The sequence below is a fragment of the Zootoca vivipara genome, chromosome 3, assembly GCF_965207765.1.
Source record: "Zootoca vivipara chromosome 3, rZooViv2.hap1.1, whole genome shotgun sequence".
Taxonomy (NCBI): domain Eukaryota; kingdom Metazoa; phylum Chordata; class Lepidosauria; order Squamata; family Lacertidae; genus Zootoca; species Zootoca vivipara.
The window spans coordinates 69,870,756-69,892,331 of NC_142586.1; the positions used below are offsets into that span (position 1 = coordinate 69,870,756).

The following is a 21,576-nucleotide window of genomic DNA, read 5'->3' on the forward strand; positions in this document are numbered from 1 at the left end:
TTAAAGTAGATGAAAAATGATCAAATTAAGTTAATTTGGATATGCAGAAAATGTTAAAAAATAAATTAAGGAACCGCAGAAAGAGGGGGAAGGAAGTCAAATTTTGAAATGTTAAAATTACTGTAAAATTATTGAAATGTATAAACCTGAAAATTATAAATAAAAGAAAAAAAGAAAAGGAATATGACCAAATTATTTCCGGTTCCATACTTCAATCTTTTGAAGATATTCAAAATCAGTGAGTGACACCAGAGGTTTTTCAAAGCAAGGCCAGTATTATTCAAAGCAATAACAGGTAACTAACGCTCCACTCCTGTACACTAGTAATGGGGGTCCTGGTGCCTGGGGGCCAAATGTGCCCCCCCACCTTACTTTTTCACTCTCAGGACTCTTCCCCCAAGTCATACTCCCTTATTGGTCTTGCTCAATGGCCCTCTTCAAATGCTTTTGTCTGGCCAGAACATCCCACATCCCAGGTGCAAATGTCAACTTGACCTCTGAACTCATTTTCCATAGAGAAGTTGGAATACAAACTACAACATGTTCTCCCTACTCCCTTGCAGACTGAGATTAATGCCCAAAGTCTGGTAAAATGAAAAAGTATTCATGGTCATCCTAAATGTCAAAAGGGCAGGTCTCAAAATTCCACAACACAGTTTGGTGCCACCATCAAGAAGTTCCTGCTCAATGCAAACATTTTTGAATTGTCTTCAATGGCACCCTCACATACATTGCATAGAGGTTGCTAAGGCATGTATGACAGTGTCAAATCCTTGGTGAATATATGATATCACAGTACTCCTATCATCCTGGTAAAAAAAGCAATAGGATATCCATATCATTAAACAGAGGGTATTGTGGGGAGGATGAGGCTCAAAGACCCCATGAATAGTCTCTGAGAACGCTGGCCGTTGGGGGTTTTGGAAGGAAGAACCGAATCATAACTAGAGGAAAGGCAAAAGGAAGTGTAAAACAATCTACTTAGCAATTTAACACAAATGCAGAGGCGTACCTGGGGGGGGGGGTGGCTAGGTGCACTGGGCACCACACTTGGGGGGGGGGTGCTGCGTGCCTGGGCCATGTGTTACTCCTAGGAGTGACACGGTGACTCAGGCACCTGCAGGCTCCGCATTGCCCAAAACGGCAGTGTGGGGCTTGCGTCTGCCCGCCACCTCTCCCTCAGGAACTCACCCCAACCCGTGGACACCTGAGTAGCTAGTTACAGCACTGCTCAAATGTTAATCATTGCCAGTGCTTAAAAAGTGCTTCGGGCATAAAACTGTACGTAACAGAACGTCACCATCTTACCAATATTGTATCCTGTGCAAAAGCCTGGATGAAAAATACTGATTGTGTTTTCTAATCATTTCCCCTCAAAAGGAACATTTTTTTTAAAAAAAAAACATTCTCAAAATGACTTAAAACTGCTTGCTTTAAGAGTTGTGGTCTCCAAGGAAAAGCAGACATACTATGCAGAGTGGTCAATAATACAATCTTTCCATTCTCTGAAGAAGTTTGCGTGCCCATTTTTACAAACAATTTAACAGCATCATGTCAATATTCACCCTGTGGGGGGCTGGGAATGTACACAATGTGCTGCCTTTATTGAATTACCAAACAAACTGCTTCAGAAGGATGGGACAGCTGAGGTGAACCATCAGAAAAATCGGATTGAACTTACATAATAACAATAGCTGGAGTTTTAAAGCAAACCAATGCAGCTTTCCACAATCCCAGATGACATTCAATTAGACCTAGAGAAGTTATTCATTCATACACTTTCATAATATTAGGAAAACACAAATCTTTACTACGAAGCTCCAGAAAAAAGGCACCTGTGTTTCCAGGGCTTTTTTTCAGCTAGAACATGCTGGAACAGCGTTCTAGCAGCTGTCAGCTGGGCTCCAGAAATGGAGTAAGAGACCCGACCAGCCTCAGCAAAGCCCTGCTGAGCATTTGGCTCACAAAAAGACCCTCCCCAGAGTCCAAAGGGGACATCCTCTACAGGCTCCAGAGAGGGTCTCCTCGCAAGCCAGAGGCACAATGGGGCTTTGCAGATTTAAGGAGAGACATGATAGCTGACTTCAAATATTCTGAAGGCTTGTCACTCAGAACATGGGTAGGACTAGAGCACCTTGGGCAGTGGGAGCTCTCCTTCACTGGAGATATTTCAGAATATTTGAAGGCTGGACAGAGCCTTTCTACCAGAGCATTCACTGAATGAGGGGGTTGGATTAAACGACCACTGAGGTCCATCTGAATGTTAAAAGTATGATTCCATGGATAGGATTAAAGAATAGAAAACAAACTGAATTTAGTTTGATGTCTTGCTTCAGTACTACTGAAGCTTGCTGCTTCAATTCATAAATGTACAGTAGCATCTACATAACTCTCTTCAGCAGCCGAAAAGATCCACAGTAAATATCTTAAGACTATTCCTGTAAATTGTATAGATCATGGGTAGGCAAACTAAGGCCCGGGTGCCGGATCAATTGCTTTCTAAATCCGGCCCGCGGACGGTCCGGGAATCAGCGTGTTTTTACATGAGTAGAATGTGTCATTTTATTTAAAATGCATCTCTGGGTTATTTGTGGGGCATAGGAATTTGTTCACCCCCCCCAAAAAAATATAGTCTAGCCCCCCCAAGGTCTGAAGTACAGTGGACTGGCCCCCTGCTGAAAATGTTTGCTGACCCCTGGTATAGCTTTATACATCTATATCTATAGCATGCATGCATGCCACTATGTTTTCGTCTGTTGTTAAACTGACCCAATGGTTACCATTTACAAATGTAAAGTAAATGAGAAGATGCCATTTATAACTCCTTAGGCTTCATTTCTATATAAGATGAGGAATAAGAGATAAAAGTCTTCATGAAGTAGACAGTTTTTGAGGAAGGGAGAGAGAAAGAGCTCTGGTGGTATCATGTAGCTGTTCTGGGACAAAGTTCTAGACACTAGGGACAGAAAGGGAAGATACATTTAAGCAGGATAAAGGGGCCTTCGGGTGGCCATGGGTGGTGGAGCAAGAACAGTGACTATCACAGACAGGGATATATTGGGATAGGAGGGCTAGGAGATAAATGCTGGAGAAGCAGGATATGGGAATGAATGGACAAGAGGCCAGTTTCTCAGGAGTCATTTGTATTGTGTCATTTATGTAAAATCCTGCGTACCTTCACCTTGATTGACATGTTGATGAATATGTAATTTCCTTGCACTCGTGAATACAAATGTAAGACAGTAATAAAAGCTCCCCTTTAAAATATGGTTTAGAGAGTTGGTTGATAATGGCCGCTTACCTGGTCAGAACACCTGGTCAGGTGTGTGGTTGCAGCCTGACACAGCAGTCCCTCACACCCTCAGAGAGCAAAATTATTTTGCCATGGAGACTGCCCATTGGAAGGCCTCCCTGGCCAGCTTCCATCATGAAGTTCGAAACTGCCCTATCAGGTGCAAGCTGAGGGGTGGGCACATTCCCCAATTGTGGTTGCTGAAAGATCTGAAAAGTATCCTGAAGGATTCATTGACATTATAAGAAATTTGGTTTGCAGCCTAATGATTATTATTATTATTATTATTATTATTATTATTATTATTTTACAATGGTAGCAACTAGAGGATAGCTCAGCCAGTAGAGCATAAGACTGTTAATCTCAGGGTCATGGGTTTGAGCCCCACATAGGGCAAAAGATTCCTGCATTGCAGGGGGTTGGACTACATGACCCTCATGGTCCCTCCCAACTCTACAATTCTTTGATTCTATGATAATCTACATCTAGATTCTCTTTTTTATAATGATTTTTATTGGTTTTTAAACATAAAATCCATCTTATATATAATATAAAAAAAAGACAATTGGCTATATCAGCCTTAGACTTCCCTCCTCCTTGGCTAATGGTTTTCTAACTTATTCTCTAATATTGCATTTTGTTATTATTATTACTCTTAAATCATATTCCTAGATAAACCAATTAAGAATTATACTGAATAATAAATTATAAATTTAATCTTACAAAACCTCTTGTAACCCTACTAGTGATGTCAATTATTTGCAGTTGTCTTTCAGATACAACATTAATTTATTCCAGTCTTTCAGAAAGGTCTGGTCCTGACTCCTGCTGGTTCCGAATTTTCCCAGTTAGTTTCGCCAGTTCAGCATAGTCCATTAATTTCATCTGCCACTCTTCCTTCGTTGGAATCTCTTCCTATTTACATCTTTGAGCTAATAATATTCTTGCTGCAGTTGGATCATTTACATCTAGATTCTCATCTACCTCACTGGCACACAAAAATAACTGACAATATGTTACAGATTGTAACAATTCACAGCTGTCAAAATGAAAACACCAGTGACTTCAAGGTAATAAGGACTTCACCTTAAATCAGGAGGAATGAGGAACCATCTTCAGCTTGAGCACCACATTCCCTTGTGGAATCCTTCTGGGAGTCACATGATGGTTGTGGGTAGGGCCAGAGACAAAAAGTGGATGAAGCAACAAATGTGACTTAAAAGGTAAAGGTCCAGTCGTGGACGACTCTGGGGTTGCGGCACACATCTCGCTCATAGGCTATGCTAAAAAAATCAGAATTTTCTTCCAACCAGGCAAACAAGAGAAATTATCACAGTTCAAGCTCACATTCCGACTGGGTGACAGCACCCAAGGAAGACAGAGAGCAGAGCCTAGGGAGGGTCTTAGTGGGCAGACAGAAAGTCTTGGAAAGCTGCATTCAGTCCCTCAGTCTGAGGTTCCCCATACCTGTCTTAAACCATACCTTCCATTATGCGAGGGGGGAAAAAACAGATTCTTGATCTGGAATCAAATCTGCTGAAATAACCTTATGTTCTCTTTAATCTGAATTTTCTACCTGGCTTGATTAATTCATTTGTTATTCCCGTGTTCGTATATGGATTCACCCCATTCAGCTACCATCACTGGGAATGTATATGCTTAGTTGCATGTATCCTTTCATGGCTGTCAAAGCTCTGATTTTAATAGTGACAGACATTAGAAACATGGATTCTTTGGATCTTTGTACTAATTGCAGCTTTATATATGCTCCTGCTAAACAAAATGCTTTGTAAAATAGGTTTAAATAGCATTTAAAAATGAATCAACAGAACTAAATTCCATATTTGTTGTTTTTTTTTAAGATAACAAATATACTGAACAAAATAGAGCTTGGCCAATGTTGTTTTAAAAAAAATAAATAAAAATAAATGGGGCTTCATTTCAAAGCAGTTAAAGAACTATAAAAACTCAACAGAAAGGTTATGTCAAAGAGCACTCTTTCCCCTCTAATGCAATTTCACTAAAAGCTAAGTTCTCTGGCTGCTGATCAATAGCCAGAGAACTATGAATTTTCTTTCTTTCTTTCTTTTTTAAAAAAGATTCCTTACTGTTCAAAAGAACAGATCCATTCATCAATAGGAAACGTCACCATTTGCCTGAACAACATCAAATAAGTAATAAATATTTTCAAGTGGAATAGCTTAGTGGCTGATGTGACTCCAGTTTGTTCATGATAACTTGCTAGTACATATCTTTCTGGCTCCTATTTCACAGGCAAAATCCAATATTCCGATGATGAGAGTCCAACCTCAGTCACAAATTATTGATAATGAACATCTATTCTAGAGCAAACTTACTTCACCTCAGAGCTCCTAAAAATGCTGAAACAGATGAACACATTTTGTTCAAAACGGCACATGACCAGCTATATAGCAATTCTGTAGTGAGCTATTTTCTCATTATCTTGAAGAATAATTGAGAGTGTGTTAAGATGCATGGGGGACAGATCACAACTCTGAGAACTATTGTTTGTCAGTGCTATTGTTCTGGCACTATAAAAATTCAATTAGACACCACTGCATCAGTGAATCCTGGGTTTCACAAAAGGAAAGAAGCAATTTGTTTCTCAATGCAGCTTGACAATAGTTCTTACTTATACAGCACTTAAAAAGCTTGAATTCTAAATGCACACCTACAAAGAAAGGTTCAGTTGGTCATGGCTGCATGTGCTTAATGGGAAAGACTAAGCAATCACTTTCACAATATTCTGATTAAGCAGACATAACCCAGTATTATTAGTTACTGAACTCAATGGAATATACCTCAAATGCCCTATTCAAGCATTCTCCTTGGGTGAGAACAACACACGAGCTCGGGACTTATGGATCTTGTTTAAGACTGACATATGTGCACCATATGAGGGAAAACTCAATCTCTGGAGAATCTGAAGAGCAGGAACCACTGGTTAATCTTGCAGCTCCTAGAAGTCAGGAAAACAGTCAAGAGAGCTGCAGGTAGTGGGTTGAGATAACTGTAGAAATCCCTTGCCAGCTTTATTTTGCTTCGGAAAGTCCTCCTGAAGCTAAACTCTAGTGGATGGTAGTGTTACCAAAATACATGCCTGTACAAATAAGGGTTGCTAAGGCAACTCTAGCAATGATCTAGCTTAGTTCAGAGCCAACACCAGAGATAGAACTGAATTTACTACAAACAGTGATTTATCCATAGCTGCTGATGCATTCCTCCTACTTGGTTCTTACCTTTAAATATGCTTGTCATATCAGACTCAGCAGAGGAGGTTTCCTTACAAAGAATCCTATTTATAACCAGTTGTGTAGAACCTTAGCCTGATAATATGGAGGATCCATAGAGAAGCAAGCTACTCCTTTCCCTGATACTGCAATGGCCTCTGCCATGAGGCCAAGGAATCAATGAACAATGGGAAGGAGATTATGACAAGAGGGAGTTCCTAGACTCGCCCACCAGCCCAAGAAGGGACAGCTGCATGGAACTTGGTTTCCCCTTCTCCTTGCCTGGAAAAAACTACTCTGCTCTGTGCACCAATTGCCCTGGAACTGCAGAAGCAAGAGGATGGGACACTCTGGGCTCACCCGTTGGCCAAAGGAACACAGAAAGCTGCCTTATACAAGCCACTGCTGTGCCTCTTTTCCTATCACCCCCTCCCATCTTTACAGGTTCCACTTCATTCTTCCTTTCGTTACCAGGGCTGATTTACATGTTACTCATTGTTTCTGGTAGCTGTCTGGAAACCCTTTTCCATGCAGCTGATCCATTCAGTGGAAACACGGGAAGCTGTCTATACCAAGTCAGGCCATTGGTCTATCTAGCTTAGTATTGTCAACATTCAGCAGCTCTCCGAGATTTGGGGCAGGGTTCCCCTCCAGCCCTACGTAGAGATGCCAGTGATCAAAACTTGGACCTTTTGCATGCAAAGCAGATGTTCTACCACTGAACTATGGCCCTTGCCTGAAAAAGAGCCACCAGCTGCTGTACATGAAAGAACATTCACAAGGGGAATTCACAACAACTGCCTGAAAAACAGGATTAAAAATACAGCAAATGGCAGAGCAATCCAAACTCCTTTTGTACCGATTTTGGACAGGATGGTGGTGCCAGCTGGTGTGGAGCTCTCACTTCCACCTGCTGAATGTGCAGGTGGAAGTACTGCAGGTGGGATCCTTCCAGGGATGGAAGGGGGCAGGGCTGAGCCAGCCCTTAATCTGTCAGATCCTGCGACTGTTTGGGGCCTGGTCTGCCTGCTCCCCTACTTCCACCCCAGCTGCCATGTGTGGCAGGGCTGTGGATGTGGGAGTGGTCCCCACCCACTTTGTAATGCCCCACAAGCCTGGGGGTGGGGAATTTAGGATTGCAGTCTAAATAATTAAGAAACAGCTTTAGAGGGTGCATAGCACAGTGTTCTGGCTGTTGAAACAACCATGCAGAAAATTCATTAAGTAGCACAAATGAACAGCAGGTACAAAACACTGTGAAGCAAGTTAAGTTTCACAATATTAGGAGCCTCTTGGATGAAAAATGCAAGTATTATAGAATGATGCCCATATGGTTGGTACGTACCCATGTTTTCAAACCAACCCCTTCGTTCACATGAAATAATATGGTGGGTAATGCTAGATTACTAACCTCAGAAATCCAACCCCACCCTTCTCCAACCCCAAGTCCCTAACAATCCCACCCCACTTTAGTAACTGCAACTCAAAGCTATCTTTTAATCTGAAAAAGTATATTTTGAGTTGACAGCAAAGATGCTTTATTCTGATGTTTTGCATGTTAAACAAAAAGTGACTAAAATATCAGCAGCATATGCAATGGTGGGACTAGATTTAATGGACTTTGGTTACAGGGTAGATATCAGCTGATCATCAAGAGAACCATCTTAACAGTAAGAGCAATTTGATCACTGGTTTGCGGTGGGTGGGAGGTGAAGGGTAGCTCTCCTTTGCTGGAGGTCTTAATGCAGAGACCAGGCAGTCATTTGTTGGGAATGCTTGTGATCTGGGATTCCTTCATCATGCAGGGAACTATACATGGCAGCTTACTAAACCCCTCTAACTTCATGGTTCAGTTTATTCTACAATAAATAAACTTGGCTTTGAAATTGCCAAGCAAAAAAGAGAAACAGCTGCTGCAGTCCTATGTACATGGACTTGGGAGTAAATGCCACTGTACTCAGTAGGACTTCTTTCCAATTTATTCTGCAGAGGACCAAGCTGAATGTTAAGACAAAGAAAGTTTAAATAAAAAATATTGTTAATGAGGAAAAAAAATAGTATTCTCATCTGCAACATCTAGAGAAATAAAATGCCAGAGAAACAGATAGCACCATTAATTTGGCCTCTCCATAAGAAAGAAAACATAATTGAATGTACTAATTATTGTGGCTGTATTGTTGAATGCAAAATTCTGTCATTGTCTGATTAAATGGTTGTTTAAGATTAAGAAGTGCTTGGATAATGTGTGTGCAGATTTCCAAATGAATCTAACTACGTCAGCCATTCTGGCTTATATCTAGTCTATAATTCCAGAGTAACTTATTTAGCCAGTCCTTACACGATGCATTTTTGCATTAGTTCTTTCTAAATCTAAAAGGAAATAAAATGTGTGGTTTTATATATATATTGTTACAGAACTGGTGGTGTTCCCCTAAACACTAAAATTAATAAATGCTAGGATTTTGGGTTATTGGTGATATGAAGGGAGAATATGAACTGCAAAGGAATTCCTGGGTAGCCTGGCCAAACTAGGGCCATTAAGAGAGCCACTGTGGGTTGTTAACAAGACAGTGGCACTTCTAGCACCAGGTGTGACCACAGACTGGAGATTTGGAAGGTTGCCAGGGTAACTACTGGGGGGAGGGGCTTATGGGAAGAAGAAAGAGATTCATCTTGGTGAGGGAGAAGGAAGGACTGCCTGCAGTGCTCTGGGCCATGCTGTAAGATCTGGACCCCTTCCAGGCAGACTGAAGGTGTAAATATGTGAATAAAACCTTATTTCTTAAAGCACTATAATCTCCGCCATGTCTTCTATTCTCCAAAGGGACACACGGCTTGGCAGAGAGAGGGACAGGTGCCGGGCTTTTACAACACAATATATAAGTCTTCTAGCTCTCCACTTTCCCCCTTAGAAGTGAATCAACAATTCACTTATATGGAGGAAAGTAAAGGGACATGCATCACCCATTTAATCTGCTCCCTGCCCTTAGTGACTCCACAGACGAGGCATCCCCAGACTACGGCCCAAGGACGCAGTTATCAGGCAAGCGTCATTTATGGCACACTCCCGGGTCAGAGGCGGCCCATGCGCATGCACACAAGTTATTTCCGGTTCTCCTGCAACCCAAAAGTGCGCCGGAAATAGCGTGTGCGCACATGTATGGGCGCACGCTTCCCTGCGCTCCCTTGCCCTCCGGCCTGCCACGCGATCAGCACTGCAGGCACTGGCCCAAAGTGCCATAAGTTTGGAGACCCCTGCCATAGACTCTCACAACTGAGAATTAAACCTGCTCCTGTTTGCAAAGCCTTGTCTTGAGTTGTTTCTTGGTCACACTAGAGTATGACAGAATGTTGGCATATATATTAAATAGTCTTTTTAAGTACAATATCTAGTTAGGTTTGTTCTGGCGTGTGCTTGTCTACTTCCATTATTGTGGAGCCAGCTGGCGTATAGCTGCTTTCTATTCCCAATTGCTGTTTCCTGACATCTTGAGACACCTGTGAGTCATCACAAATGTGTCTCCTTTTGGGAAAACAAGCTGGGTCATGCCTTTCCTCATGCAAAAAGTGGCCCAGTAAAATGTTGGCCTGTACTGGACCCCACATGATGCTTTATATGCTGCTTTCCACTATCTTGTACTCCTTTGAGGGTAAGTGGGTCTGGCGCATGTTTGTCCAAATGCAAAAAGGAATTGTGCAATGCGGAACTACGTCCAAATCTTCCTCAATTTAAGGTATATATTGTGGCTCCTGTGCCACGCTAAACCATTTGTCTTGTTTAAGAAGGAAATGACACGGGTTTTAGCTATTGTTCTCAGATTTAAATTGGCAACTGCTTCTTGCTTCATTCTCCTCTTAGTGTTTGCAAGATTACAGTTTCAGAGTCTGCTGGATTGCAGAGCCAATGTAAACCATAGTGTAATTCCTTTATCCTGTTAACATCCAAGAAGAGAAATCTTAAATCCACAATTGCGACCATGTGAACATTTTCTGAGCACCAGCAGTTTTGCCAGGCACTTTTAAATGGGGGTTTTTCCTGTTGTTATTCTGTCTCTCACAGCTACAATAAACCTACCATTAAAATTATGGACTGGTCATTTCTTCGTCAGAGGGCAAACAGGCAAATTTAGCAGGGGATCAAATACTTCCCCTCCTCACTGTAGATGCTGCCTCTGTCATCCTCCCTAGTAAGAGTCACAGCTAAGAGGTAGAATACTTGTTCTGCATGCAGAAGGCCCTAGGTTCAATCCTCAGCTTCTCAATGTACGGCTGGGGGAAGCCCCAGTCAAACCCTGGAGAGCCACCTCACAGGTGGCGCTCAGCAACATTCAAGACATCTTAAAGTGCCTTGCTGTTCTTGTGAAGCACGCAAGAAAACCAACAGCAAATAGTGCTTCTTGTTATTCACTCAGACATTGTGAGGCCAAATGGGCCAGCCCTCTCCCTCCTTACTCTCTAACTTTGCCCAGGGCAGCGTGAGCAAGGGACTCCCAGGGATTGGGCGGTTTGAGCGTGGGTGCTCCTGGGACAGCAGCTCCTCTCCCCGTACCTGGCATGACTTGAAAGGGCGGCCCTTTGGCTGTGCTGCTGTCTCTGAGAGGTAAGTGGAGAGCTTATATTTATTTATACCCCACCTTTTTATCCTGACAGTGAATCAATGTTGGGTTGCTAATGAAAGCACATACGTCTGTTTGTGTATTAAATGCTGTTTAACAAATAAACATATTAAATCTATTATTTGTGTATTTAATTATATATATTGTGTATATTAAACAACATGAGCTATATTGCAAACACTTTAATTTACGAAACGGAAATTTAGTTCAGTGTGTGGCCCTCAGGTTCTGTGTCGAGGTACTCTTGTCTGAAAGGCTGGACCACCCTGGGCTAGAACTTTTATTTGGGCTTCCAAGCCACTACTGCTTAAAAGTAAAGAGAAAATAGGCCAACATTTGGGCAACGCTGCCACTTAATCACTGAAAACAATCAGAAATGCAGAATTGAATATACACAGTCAGGTTAAGTCAATTCTGCACTCTAGTTATTTAAACAGATCATACATCTATCGTAGTGGAATTTATATGATCTGGTCACAGGCCACGAAGGAAATGGGAAAATGGAAGCAAACACATTACATTTGCAAGAGCAAGGTGCCCATTATGAAAATATATGTCTAAAAGATTTTTTTAGACAACCTGGGATTTTTCAGACATTTGAGTATGTAGGCAGTGCTCCTATAAAAATTAGACGAATTTTAATTCCCTGGCTTGCAAATTTGTTCATGGTGTTAGATGTGTATTGAGGTTTATTGTTTTGAATGCTGAATGAGCGAATGAGCATGTCTTTAGTTATATGCATCTGGCTTCCTTTTTGCTTTCTAATTGTCCTGTTTTGCTTTTGCTCTAATAGATGCCACGGGGTCTCCCATGCTAAAATAAATTGAATACATTGTGTATATCTGGGCATCATACCATTCAAATGTCTGTGGGTGCCATGCAAGTCAATGTAACAGAGTGAAGTTACTATGTGCTCATTGTTTGGAGCTTTAATTTTTTTAGAGTCTTGATGAATGCTGCATTGACATCACCATTAGTACAGTACTCTGCAGAAATCAAATAGGGTGGAAGCCAAACAATAATCTGCAGCTTTTACTGTACAACTGTGGAGTAACAGGGAATCATAATGATACTGTCTACTGGCATTCCTCTGCAAAGTTCAGATTTAATTAATATAGGGCTGAGCTATGTATTATACCAGCCATATGGCAAGTGGCTCAAACTAGGGATAGAAAATAACTTTTGATTCCCTCCTAACTCCCCAAACATCCCCAGTTCAGAAATATCTAAGCCAAATGTTGGTTCGGTAGAAAGTTTTTGCCTTGACTTGTATAGCAGTGGCACAGTTTGCCCATTTCTCTTCTTGCCCCTTCTCCATGCTTCCACAAACTTACTGAGCTATGAGGTGGGGTTAAAGGGAATGAACCATAGATGTTAAAGCCAAAGGCTGCTTCTAACAGTGCAAGCTGTTCTTGCACTCTAAGCTGTTCCAACATGAACTCTGGAAGTTTAGTTACTTTTATTCCCCTTGACTCATTGACTTGGAAGAATAACAAGATTTCCTAGAATTCAGGACTGTTTCTCAATTCCTCACCCTGCTATGAAGACTTGAAATTGGTCATCTTCTTCCACTGGCATGCCAATTATTAGGATGAAGTCCATGAAGACAATGGGTTGTTTCCTATCCTGTGCCAGTGGAGATCCACTGGTGCCACAGGGCTTCTGTTTCTTCTCCTTCCACTGTGCACCACCAAAATCCACTCCCAATGTTCTCACAATCTTCCCAAGCCAGTTCTGAGGGTGTGCAGGGTGGGCTGGAGGGGACAGGAGAGGAAGAAGTTCTGTTGCACACACTGAACTTTTGCCAATGGAATTGGAGTGCTGGGCATAGCCCAATAACTCCTTCTATGTATCTAAGCAGTTCTGCCACCTTCCTTTGAAAAAATTCAGAGGCACTTGTGTGATTCCAGGTAGGAAGCATTGAAAACAAATCTCCCACAAAGTACTAGCCAAGTTAATGCTCTGGTTAAGCCTGCTTAAGACATCCAATTTGGAAAATATTGTTATATACTTTGGATGCCAGAGTTTGTGGGTCCAAGACACCCATGTGTCCTAGATTTAGTAAATGTTAGAATTAAGAGAAGGTGCCAGACATTCAATTTAGCATGTTAAAAATGAACCATGTGGTTTTTTTGTTTTGTTTTCTAAGCCAGGCTGGCTTCCTGAATTGCCTGGAGAGATGCACCATTAAAAGAGCACCAAAAATGACTAATGTTTTCATTAGTCCCATCCAAGACTCTCTGGGCCAGACAGCAAATGGAGAAAGCCTCTCCCTGGGATGAGAGAGAGAGAGATAGCAGAGACAAAAGGCCAGAGTTTTTCAGCAGGGGGCCGGTCCACAGTCCCTCAGACCTTGTGGGGGACCGGACTATATTTTAGAAAGAAAAAAATAATGAACGAATTCCTATGCCCCACAAATAATCCAGAGATGCATTTTAAATAAAGGCACACATTCTACTCATGTAAAAACAGTAGGCAGGCCCCACAAATAACCCAGAGATGCATTTTAAATAAAAGGACACATTCTACTCATGTAAAAACACGATGATTCCTGGAGCATCTGTGGCCCGGATTTAGAAGGCGATTGGATCGGATCCAGCCCCCGGGCCTTAGTTTGCCTACCCATGGAGTAGGGACTCTGTATGATGTCTGTACACCATACAATAAAACAATATCACTTTTTAGCTGACCACTGTCTCTGAAGACCTCTCCCTCTCCCAATGTTTTCATTAGTCCCATCCAGGCAGCTACTCCATGACTGAGGAAATCATGCAGGCTTTGCTCTCAAATCACACACATAGTGAACGTGACCTGCTTCTCTTCATAGCTTGTTTGTCTGGCAAGGCATACAAGACAGAACAGGATACCTGTTAGGCTGCGTAAAACAGTTTCGGCCTCATGCAAGAGTTCCAGAATCTTTTGAAATAACCACAGCACCAACTCCTGAACACATTTTGGAATTAACTGTTGTCCCACAAATTGTAAAGTTTATTCTCCATGGTGGGTCGAGGTCTTTACAAAATACAAAATATAAAGCCTAATAAAAAATATATCTGATTACTTCTTGTACTAATTGGGAATGACACAGAGTGGCAAACTGACCTATTTTTCAATATTCCCTTCACTGTACTTCTCTTGTTGGTCAACCCCCACACCGCACAATGCCTTGAACTTCTCCACAACTTGTGCATGCTGTTTGAAAGTCACTGTCTCTGTTGTCTTTTCAGCACCAACTGAAGACCTTCCTCTTTCAACAAGCCTTCTGAGTGAAGATCTTTCCCAGTCTGCATCTGTTTTGGAATTGTTTTTAAATGCTTTCATTGTTATATTGCTTGTGTGCTTGCTGCCCTGGGCTCCTTTGGGAGGAAGAGTGGGATAATAATTTAACAGACCAACCAACAAACAAAGGATGCAATCCTCCCCATCACCACCACCAGTATTTAAAATGGCTAGAAAATGATTTATAAATGGTGCTGGCTTCTTTCCCCATACCAGGATGGAACGTACTTGCACTATTTTTTTTTAAACTCTTTTTGCAGCTAGGCTAAAGCAAGCAACTCTTTCTTTCCATTCAGCCCATGCTGCAGGATCATGGAAGCTGGGGAGTCTTGGTGCATGGAACAATGCCATTTTCTTTGTCTGGTTTGGAATCCGTAGGTTTAAAACTTTGACTTCTGACACCGTATCACAGAAGGCTTACAGAGCACACCATTCAGGAAGCTAGACAAGAGCTTCATTGTCTCTCTTAAATGAGAACAGAACAGCAAGAGGAAACTCCCAACTCTACTCAAAGAGAACATAAGAAGAGCCCTGCAGGATCAGGCCAAAGGTCCATCTAGTCCAACATCCTGCTCTTACAGTGACCAACTAGATGCATATAGGAAACCCACACTCAGAATCTGAGCACAACCTCACTTTCCCCACCTGCAATCCCCAGCAACTCGTATTCAAAGGCAATTGTGGAAGAAGAACAGAGCCATTGTGGCTAGTAGCCATTGATAGCCCTATCCTCCGTGAGTTTCTCTAACCCTCTTCTGATGTGATCCAAGTTGGGAGCAAATTCAATCATTTTAACTATGTGCTGTGCTACAGGGGCATACCCAGGATCAAAACTGGGGGGGGGGGGGCGAGCCATGGTCATTCAGATTGTGACATTTCAGCATGGAAAAGACGAATGAACATGGGCGTACCTAGCGAGGGGCATGGGGGGCAGCCTTTTGATCCCTCCAACGCTGCGGGATGCTGCGCCCCCGTCGGGCAGCTCCAGTGAGGAGCACTCCAGCCTCTCAGACCAGGCGTATGAACCCAACAGCGAAGCCATGCCAGGAGGGCAGCTGGCGGGTCTCGAACCAGTGAGTCCAGGGCAGGCGGGCGTGCAAGCGGGCAGCATCCCCCTCTATGTACTGCACTATGCTCCGGCAGGCGCCCTCCTCCGCCCGGCCGCGCTCTATTTATGAGCTTCCTCCCAGGCCGCCTGGGGAGGGACCGGCTTCGCCTTGGGCGCGCCCTGCCTGCCTCGCCGGAGGAAGAGAACACGGGGAGGGGTAGGAGGGCCTGGCACTGTCGGGAGGGAGGCGTGGGGAAGGCATGTGGGGGGCCTCCAGGGCTCACGCAGCTTGCTTTCCAAGTTACCATTTATTATTATTTTTGCTTTGAGGAGGCAGCTGCCCTCACTGGGTAAGCCCATGCTGTGCAAAGTAGTTTCTTTCATCTGTCCTGAATCTTCCAACATTTAGCTTCACTGGATGCCTATAAGCTCTAGTGTTATGAAAAACTTTTCTCCATCCACATTCTATATTCCATCCATAATTTTATAAACTTTTTATTATGTCTCCTCTTACTTGTGTTTTTTCTAAACTAAAAAGTCCCAAACAGTACAACCTTTTCTCACAGGGGAGTCACACCACCCCCTTGATCAAGTTGGTTGCCCTTTTCTGAACCTTTTCCAACTCTACAATATCCTTCTTGAAGTGAGGCAACCAGAACTGTAGACCACGCATGTCCAAAGCCCATTTCGGGGACCTAATTTGGCCCCCGTGGCAGTATATGGCCTGGGGTAAAATCCAAAAAGAGTTCATCAACTTCAATCCTAAAAAAAGCTCAAGAAAAAAAAACTCAACAGCAGCAATCCTAAAAAAAAATTGTCAACAATTTTGGAATAATATATATGAAGAAATTAAAAAATTATTTAAACAACCAATAAAAAAAAGGCCGGAAGTATTCTTATTAAACATACTACCACCAGAAACTCAAAAAGAAACAAAATCCTTACTGATGTATGCAATGACTGCGGCCAGGGTATTAGTGGCAAGAAAGTGGAAGAGTGAGAATCTACCCACTGTATTGGAGTGGCAAACACTCATGCTAGAATATGTACAACTAGCTAAACTTACTGACTCAGTAAGAGGATCATCAACACAAAAAGTATCCAAAGAGTGGAATGTTTACAAAAAATATCTAAAAGTGTATTATCCTAATAATTCCATATTGGCAGGTATAGAATAACGTTTGTAATATAAAAATGAGATTAAGGAAAAATAGAGAAGAAAGGAAGAAAACTATAACGAAGACCCGTAGAAAATAAAGAATTTGAAATTGTAATATTAGAAGGACGGGAAGTGTCTAAGAGGGAAGAAATAGGATGTAATATAAAGATGGTATACTGTTCACATTGCGAAGAAGAATTTATTTTGAATTATGCATTTAGTTTTTTGTATTTATCTTTTTTGTATGGGATACGATAAGAGGAAAATTTTCGTTGTATTTATATCATACATATGTTATGTTCTGCAATATTTTAAACAATAAAGTCTTATTTGAAAAAAAAACACAATTTTGGCCAGCCCTCGCGCATGTTCACGTCATCAAATCTGGCCCTCATTGAAAATAGTTTGGGCACCCCTGCGTGTAGACAGTATTCCAAATGTGGTTGCACTACAGATTTGTATAGCAGCATTATGATATTGGCAGTTTTAATTTCAATTCCTTTCCTAATAATCCTTAGCATGGAATCTGCCCTTTTCACAACTGATGCACACTGGGTCAACATCTTCATAGAACTGCCCACTACAACTCCAAGGACTCATTCCTGGTCAAGGCACACCAAGGTCAGACCCCATGAGCTTATGCGTGGAATTAGGATTCATTGCCTCAACATGTATCACTTTACACATGTTAGCACTGAATTGCATTTGCCATTTTATCACCTAGCCACTCAGCAATCTTTAATAATGATTTCCAGACATTTATGCCAAAACAGACATTAAGCTATCTCGGCTGTAATTTATACCCCCCCCCAATTCAATCTTAAAAAACAAAACAAAACTAGTGTTACATTAACCACTGTCCATTCCTCACATATGGAGGATGATCTCAGGAACAAATACAATTAAGTTCAGTGCCACCTAGTAACTAAACTATAAGTAACATTATACACACATGTCTTCTCAGAACTAAGCCCCATTTGAACATGGAACTTTTTTCCTACAAAGAATTGTAGGTGCTGAGGGCCTTCTGGCGGTTCCCTCACTGTGAGAAGTGAGGTTACAGGGAACCAGACAGAGGGCCTTCTCGGCAGTGGTGCCTGCCCTGTGGAACACCCTCCCATCAGATGTCAAGGAAATATGCAACTATCTTACTTTTAAAAGACATCTGAAGGCAGCCCTGTTTAGGGATGTTTTTAATGTTTAATGCTGTATTGTGTTTTTAATACTTAGTTGGGAGCCACCCAGAGAGGCTGGGGAAACCCAGCCAGATGGGTGGGGTATAAATTATTATTATTATTATTATTATTATTATTATTATTATTATTATTAAACACATTTCTTATTATCTGTTCCCAATATTTCTATCCCACATTTCTATGAAAACGACTGAGAGCATTGGAGCCACCTGAGTGGAGGGTGTGGAATCCACTGTCACAATCAGGTGACAACAAAAACATTAAAGAGTATTGTAATGAAGTATTCCTAAGTACAGTAACACAGTCAAGTAGAAGGAATTCTTGCATTTTTTTCTTTTTAAAAAAATCACCTATTGAACATCTCTGGTCAGTGACCGTAATAAACAGATTCATTCATTCACCTCTTGAACCCTACTGGGTGCTAAAATAGATGACCAATTGCCATTCACTTGCCCTGAATCCATATGGTAGCCTTCTCAGAAGATGTCCACTTCTGAAAACTGCTGGCATTTACTTGGCATCAACTCCATCAAGCAGCTGTCCAATTGGGGCAAAGACATACGTGCGCCTTGACAGTGAAGAAAGGTGTGAATGGCCATGGTTTCCCTAAGGCAGCTTTTACATTTTTAACTATGAAGCATGTCAGCATTGCTAAGATCGGCAAAAATTAAAAGGTGCACATTCTGCTTGTTCTGAAAATAGTTTTACATTATTTAATGTTGTTAAAAAATCTTTTTGTTCAATACTGACCACTAGGGGTGGGCTTTCCCTGCCTTAACTTTAGCAATCCCTTGTTTTATGTTGTATTTCAATTGCTTTTAACATGCAGATATATTGTTGTTCTAAGTCAGTGGTTCTCAACCTGTGGGTCCCCAGATGTTGTTGGACTACAACTCCCATCATCCCTAGCTACCGGGACCAGTGGTCAGGGATTGTGGGAATTGTAGTCCAACAACATCTGGGGACCCACAAGTTGAGAACCACTGTTCTAAGTGGACAGCCAGAAGCAGCATCAAGAAAGAACAGAGAAATCTGAGCTGACCCATCCCAACACAGAAAATTTCAGTGTTCCCACTTCCTTAATTGCCCTTAAACATTTCCCCGTCCTCTTGACAGTTCACTTCTCTTAGAATAATAGTTTCTTCTCAGAGGAAATGCAGTACTGCATGGTCTGAATGCAGGTGCTTATCAAGGCTGCCAACTTATAGAGACCATCAAAAGAAAATCCATTTTCAAACAGTGCAACCACGAGCAAGGAACACCTCCATAGAATCAAACACAGCTCCCTAGCAAAACTCTCAGTTGCAGTAGTTGGGATCAAGAGAGAGGAATTGGAAAAGCAGAGCAGAAAACCTTTTTAAAGCCACAATCCTGTTTAAGATACACTTATCTTTACCCGGGGGAAAGTCCCACTGAACTTGCTGAGGCTGGCTTTTTAGTAGGCATGTACTGGCATGTCTTGTCCAGCTGCAATCCTGTGCATACTCTACTTGGATCCTTACTCAGTAGGACTTGCTCCTGGGCAAACGTGCATGGCTTTGTGCTGTAGATTTTTTATGCCATTTTTACTAATATATGTGAAACTGGGTCTTAGCAATCTTTACAATCTCTTGTACCAGCTTACACTAGTTGCGAAATGAACAGATGCATCACTGGCTTCAAAGACTGACATGACCCCAAAGGATGGAGATGCTGCCTGCCACTGGACTCGGAAGGCTTCCAAATTCCACAGAAGTATTATTTATTTCAGCCTGAAGCACAAACCTACCTTAGCCTTACCATGCACAAATAAGAGAGGTCTTGAGGGGACAGCTATCTGTAGACAGGCTACAACTGCAGCACCGTGGGAACAGAGCGAGTGGTTAAAAGTATGGAAGTAGGACTGGGGAGAACTCAGTTCAACTCTCCACTGGGCCATGAAGCTCACTGGGTGACCTTGGGCCACTCACAGCCTCTCAGCATAACCTACCTCACAAGGTTGTTGTGAGGATTATTTGGGGGCAGGGTGGGAGAACTAAGTGTGCTCCCCTGAGCTCCTTGGAAGGAGGGTGGAATAAAATGAGCAAGAGACCACACCTTTAGGGAAACAGTTGTAAAACTGAGGAAATGGTTTCCCCATGGGATCTACTGCGTTGGTTCTAACATTCCCCAACACCACCTTCCACCCTTCAGCTGGAAAGTGAAATTACTTTTGATAAACAAATGAAATCATTTTTCAAAAGGCTAATTCACACAATTTTTCTCTTGTCCTAAGACTCTTGCACCAGCAACGTCATTAGCAAATTCCGCAGCAATGAGCCCAAGAGGGAAAGAGAGAGAGAAAACTATCTTTTAGAACTTGAACATCGAGCATTTTGTCAGCCGCCGGTGAAGTTATGACCGTGCCGGGTACTATTATTATTTTTTGGTTACCTCAAATCTACTGAGACTCGAGCTCTTGGAGCGAGACTTCTTGCGGAGGTAGACCGAGAAGAACCTGCGCACTGTGAACTTCTTCATGCTCATTTCCATCGCCCCGTCTGGAAGGGCAGCAGGCACCGGAGCCGACCGAGGAGCCGCAGTGGCCGCGCGCGGCTAGGGCAGCCCGGCACACTCCCGCGTTAGATCCATCCGAGGAGGAGAAGCGGAGGGCGAGCCTTCCTCCCTTGGGCAACCAGGGGAAGGGAGGTCCCTTCGGGGATTCATCCAGTCCCGGGGACAGAGATAGAGAACTAAGACCCTCCGAGGCGCATCTCCAGAAGCGCCCCCGCCGCCCGCGGCTCGCTGCCCGGAGCAGATGAAGCGCCTTTTCCGCTCCGCCTCCGCCGCCGATGTTTACATTTCCTCGCTGCAACTGCGAGCCCAACTCGCTGCCTCTCCGCCCTCTTCGCGCCCCTCCCTCGCCTTCGGTCCCGCTACTACGTCCAATCGGAGCCGGGCTCTTGCTGCCCGCATTAGAAGCTCCAAATCCCCAGCCCTTGCAGATGGGAGATAAATATTAAATGTGCCTATTAGTTGTCCTCTTGGTTAAAGCAGGTCTTTTGTCAATTTCCCGGCTCTCCCGGATCGCGCAGTGGAAGCAGGGGCCCTGCTGCACTCCCGCCCTAAGCCGCTTGCAAACTGCAGCAGAGCGAGGGAGAGCTATAATTATCCTGGTCCGATTTGGGAAGAGATGAGCTGCTCAACAAAGGAGATTCTCCTGGGAGATTTCTCCTGTCAGTCAGTTAATCAGTCACACCAGGCTGCTGCAGAAGAGATGCAGCTTCCCAAGCCACAACAACTGATGTCGTAAATGTCTTTCCTCCTTTATGACTTTTCTAGAGTTTCAACCAACCCACCCACCCCCACAAAGAAAAAAAATGGTTCAGTTTTAGAGAGAACATTCAATACCTTGAAACATCAGATTGTTTCATTTGCATTGCTACAGAACTAAAAGATTCCATCTGATCTCTACATACAAGCTCACATTCCAGAACTCACCAACTGCATACCACCACCTTGACTTTTCAGAACCACAGTTTCATCTTAAATGCACTTAGAAGCACTTAAAAACCATCCTCTTTAATCATCCTGATAGTCTGCATGGCAATGATATTAAAGGGATGTTAAAAATGCAAAGGAGTGCCCAAAGGGTTTGGGTGGGAGAGCAGCACTTGGGGGGCCAGCTGATATTTGCATCCGAAGGACCAAGCTCTAAAATGAGTCAGGTACATAAATTATGAAACATTGCTGCTATTATGTTCTTGTGACATTAAA

The 21,576-nt window shown here is 42.7% G+C and overlaps 1 protein-coding gene across 2 annotated transcripts in view; it reads right to left on the bottom strand.

Moving 5' to 3' along the window:
* Nucleotides 1–21,576, bottom strand: part of RPS6KA2 (ribosomal protein S6 kinase A2) — a 169,731-nt gene that overhangs the window by 85,712 nt on the left and 62,443 nt on the right. Inside the window, exon 1 of one of the 2 annotated variants that reach the window (XM_088666337.1) lies at nucleotides 20,254–20,722. The exons of the other annotated variant lie outside the window; for it this stretch is intronic. Within the exon in view, the coding sequence (XP_088522463.1) occupies nucleotides 20,254–20,352 (99 nt within the window). The 5' untranslated portion in view covers nucleotides 20,353–20,722. Of the gene's footprint in view, nucleotides 1–20,253; nucleotides 20,723–21,576 lie in introns of those variants that run through there. 2 annotated transcript variants of the gene reach the window in all.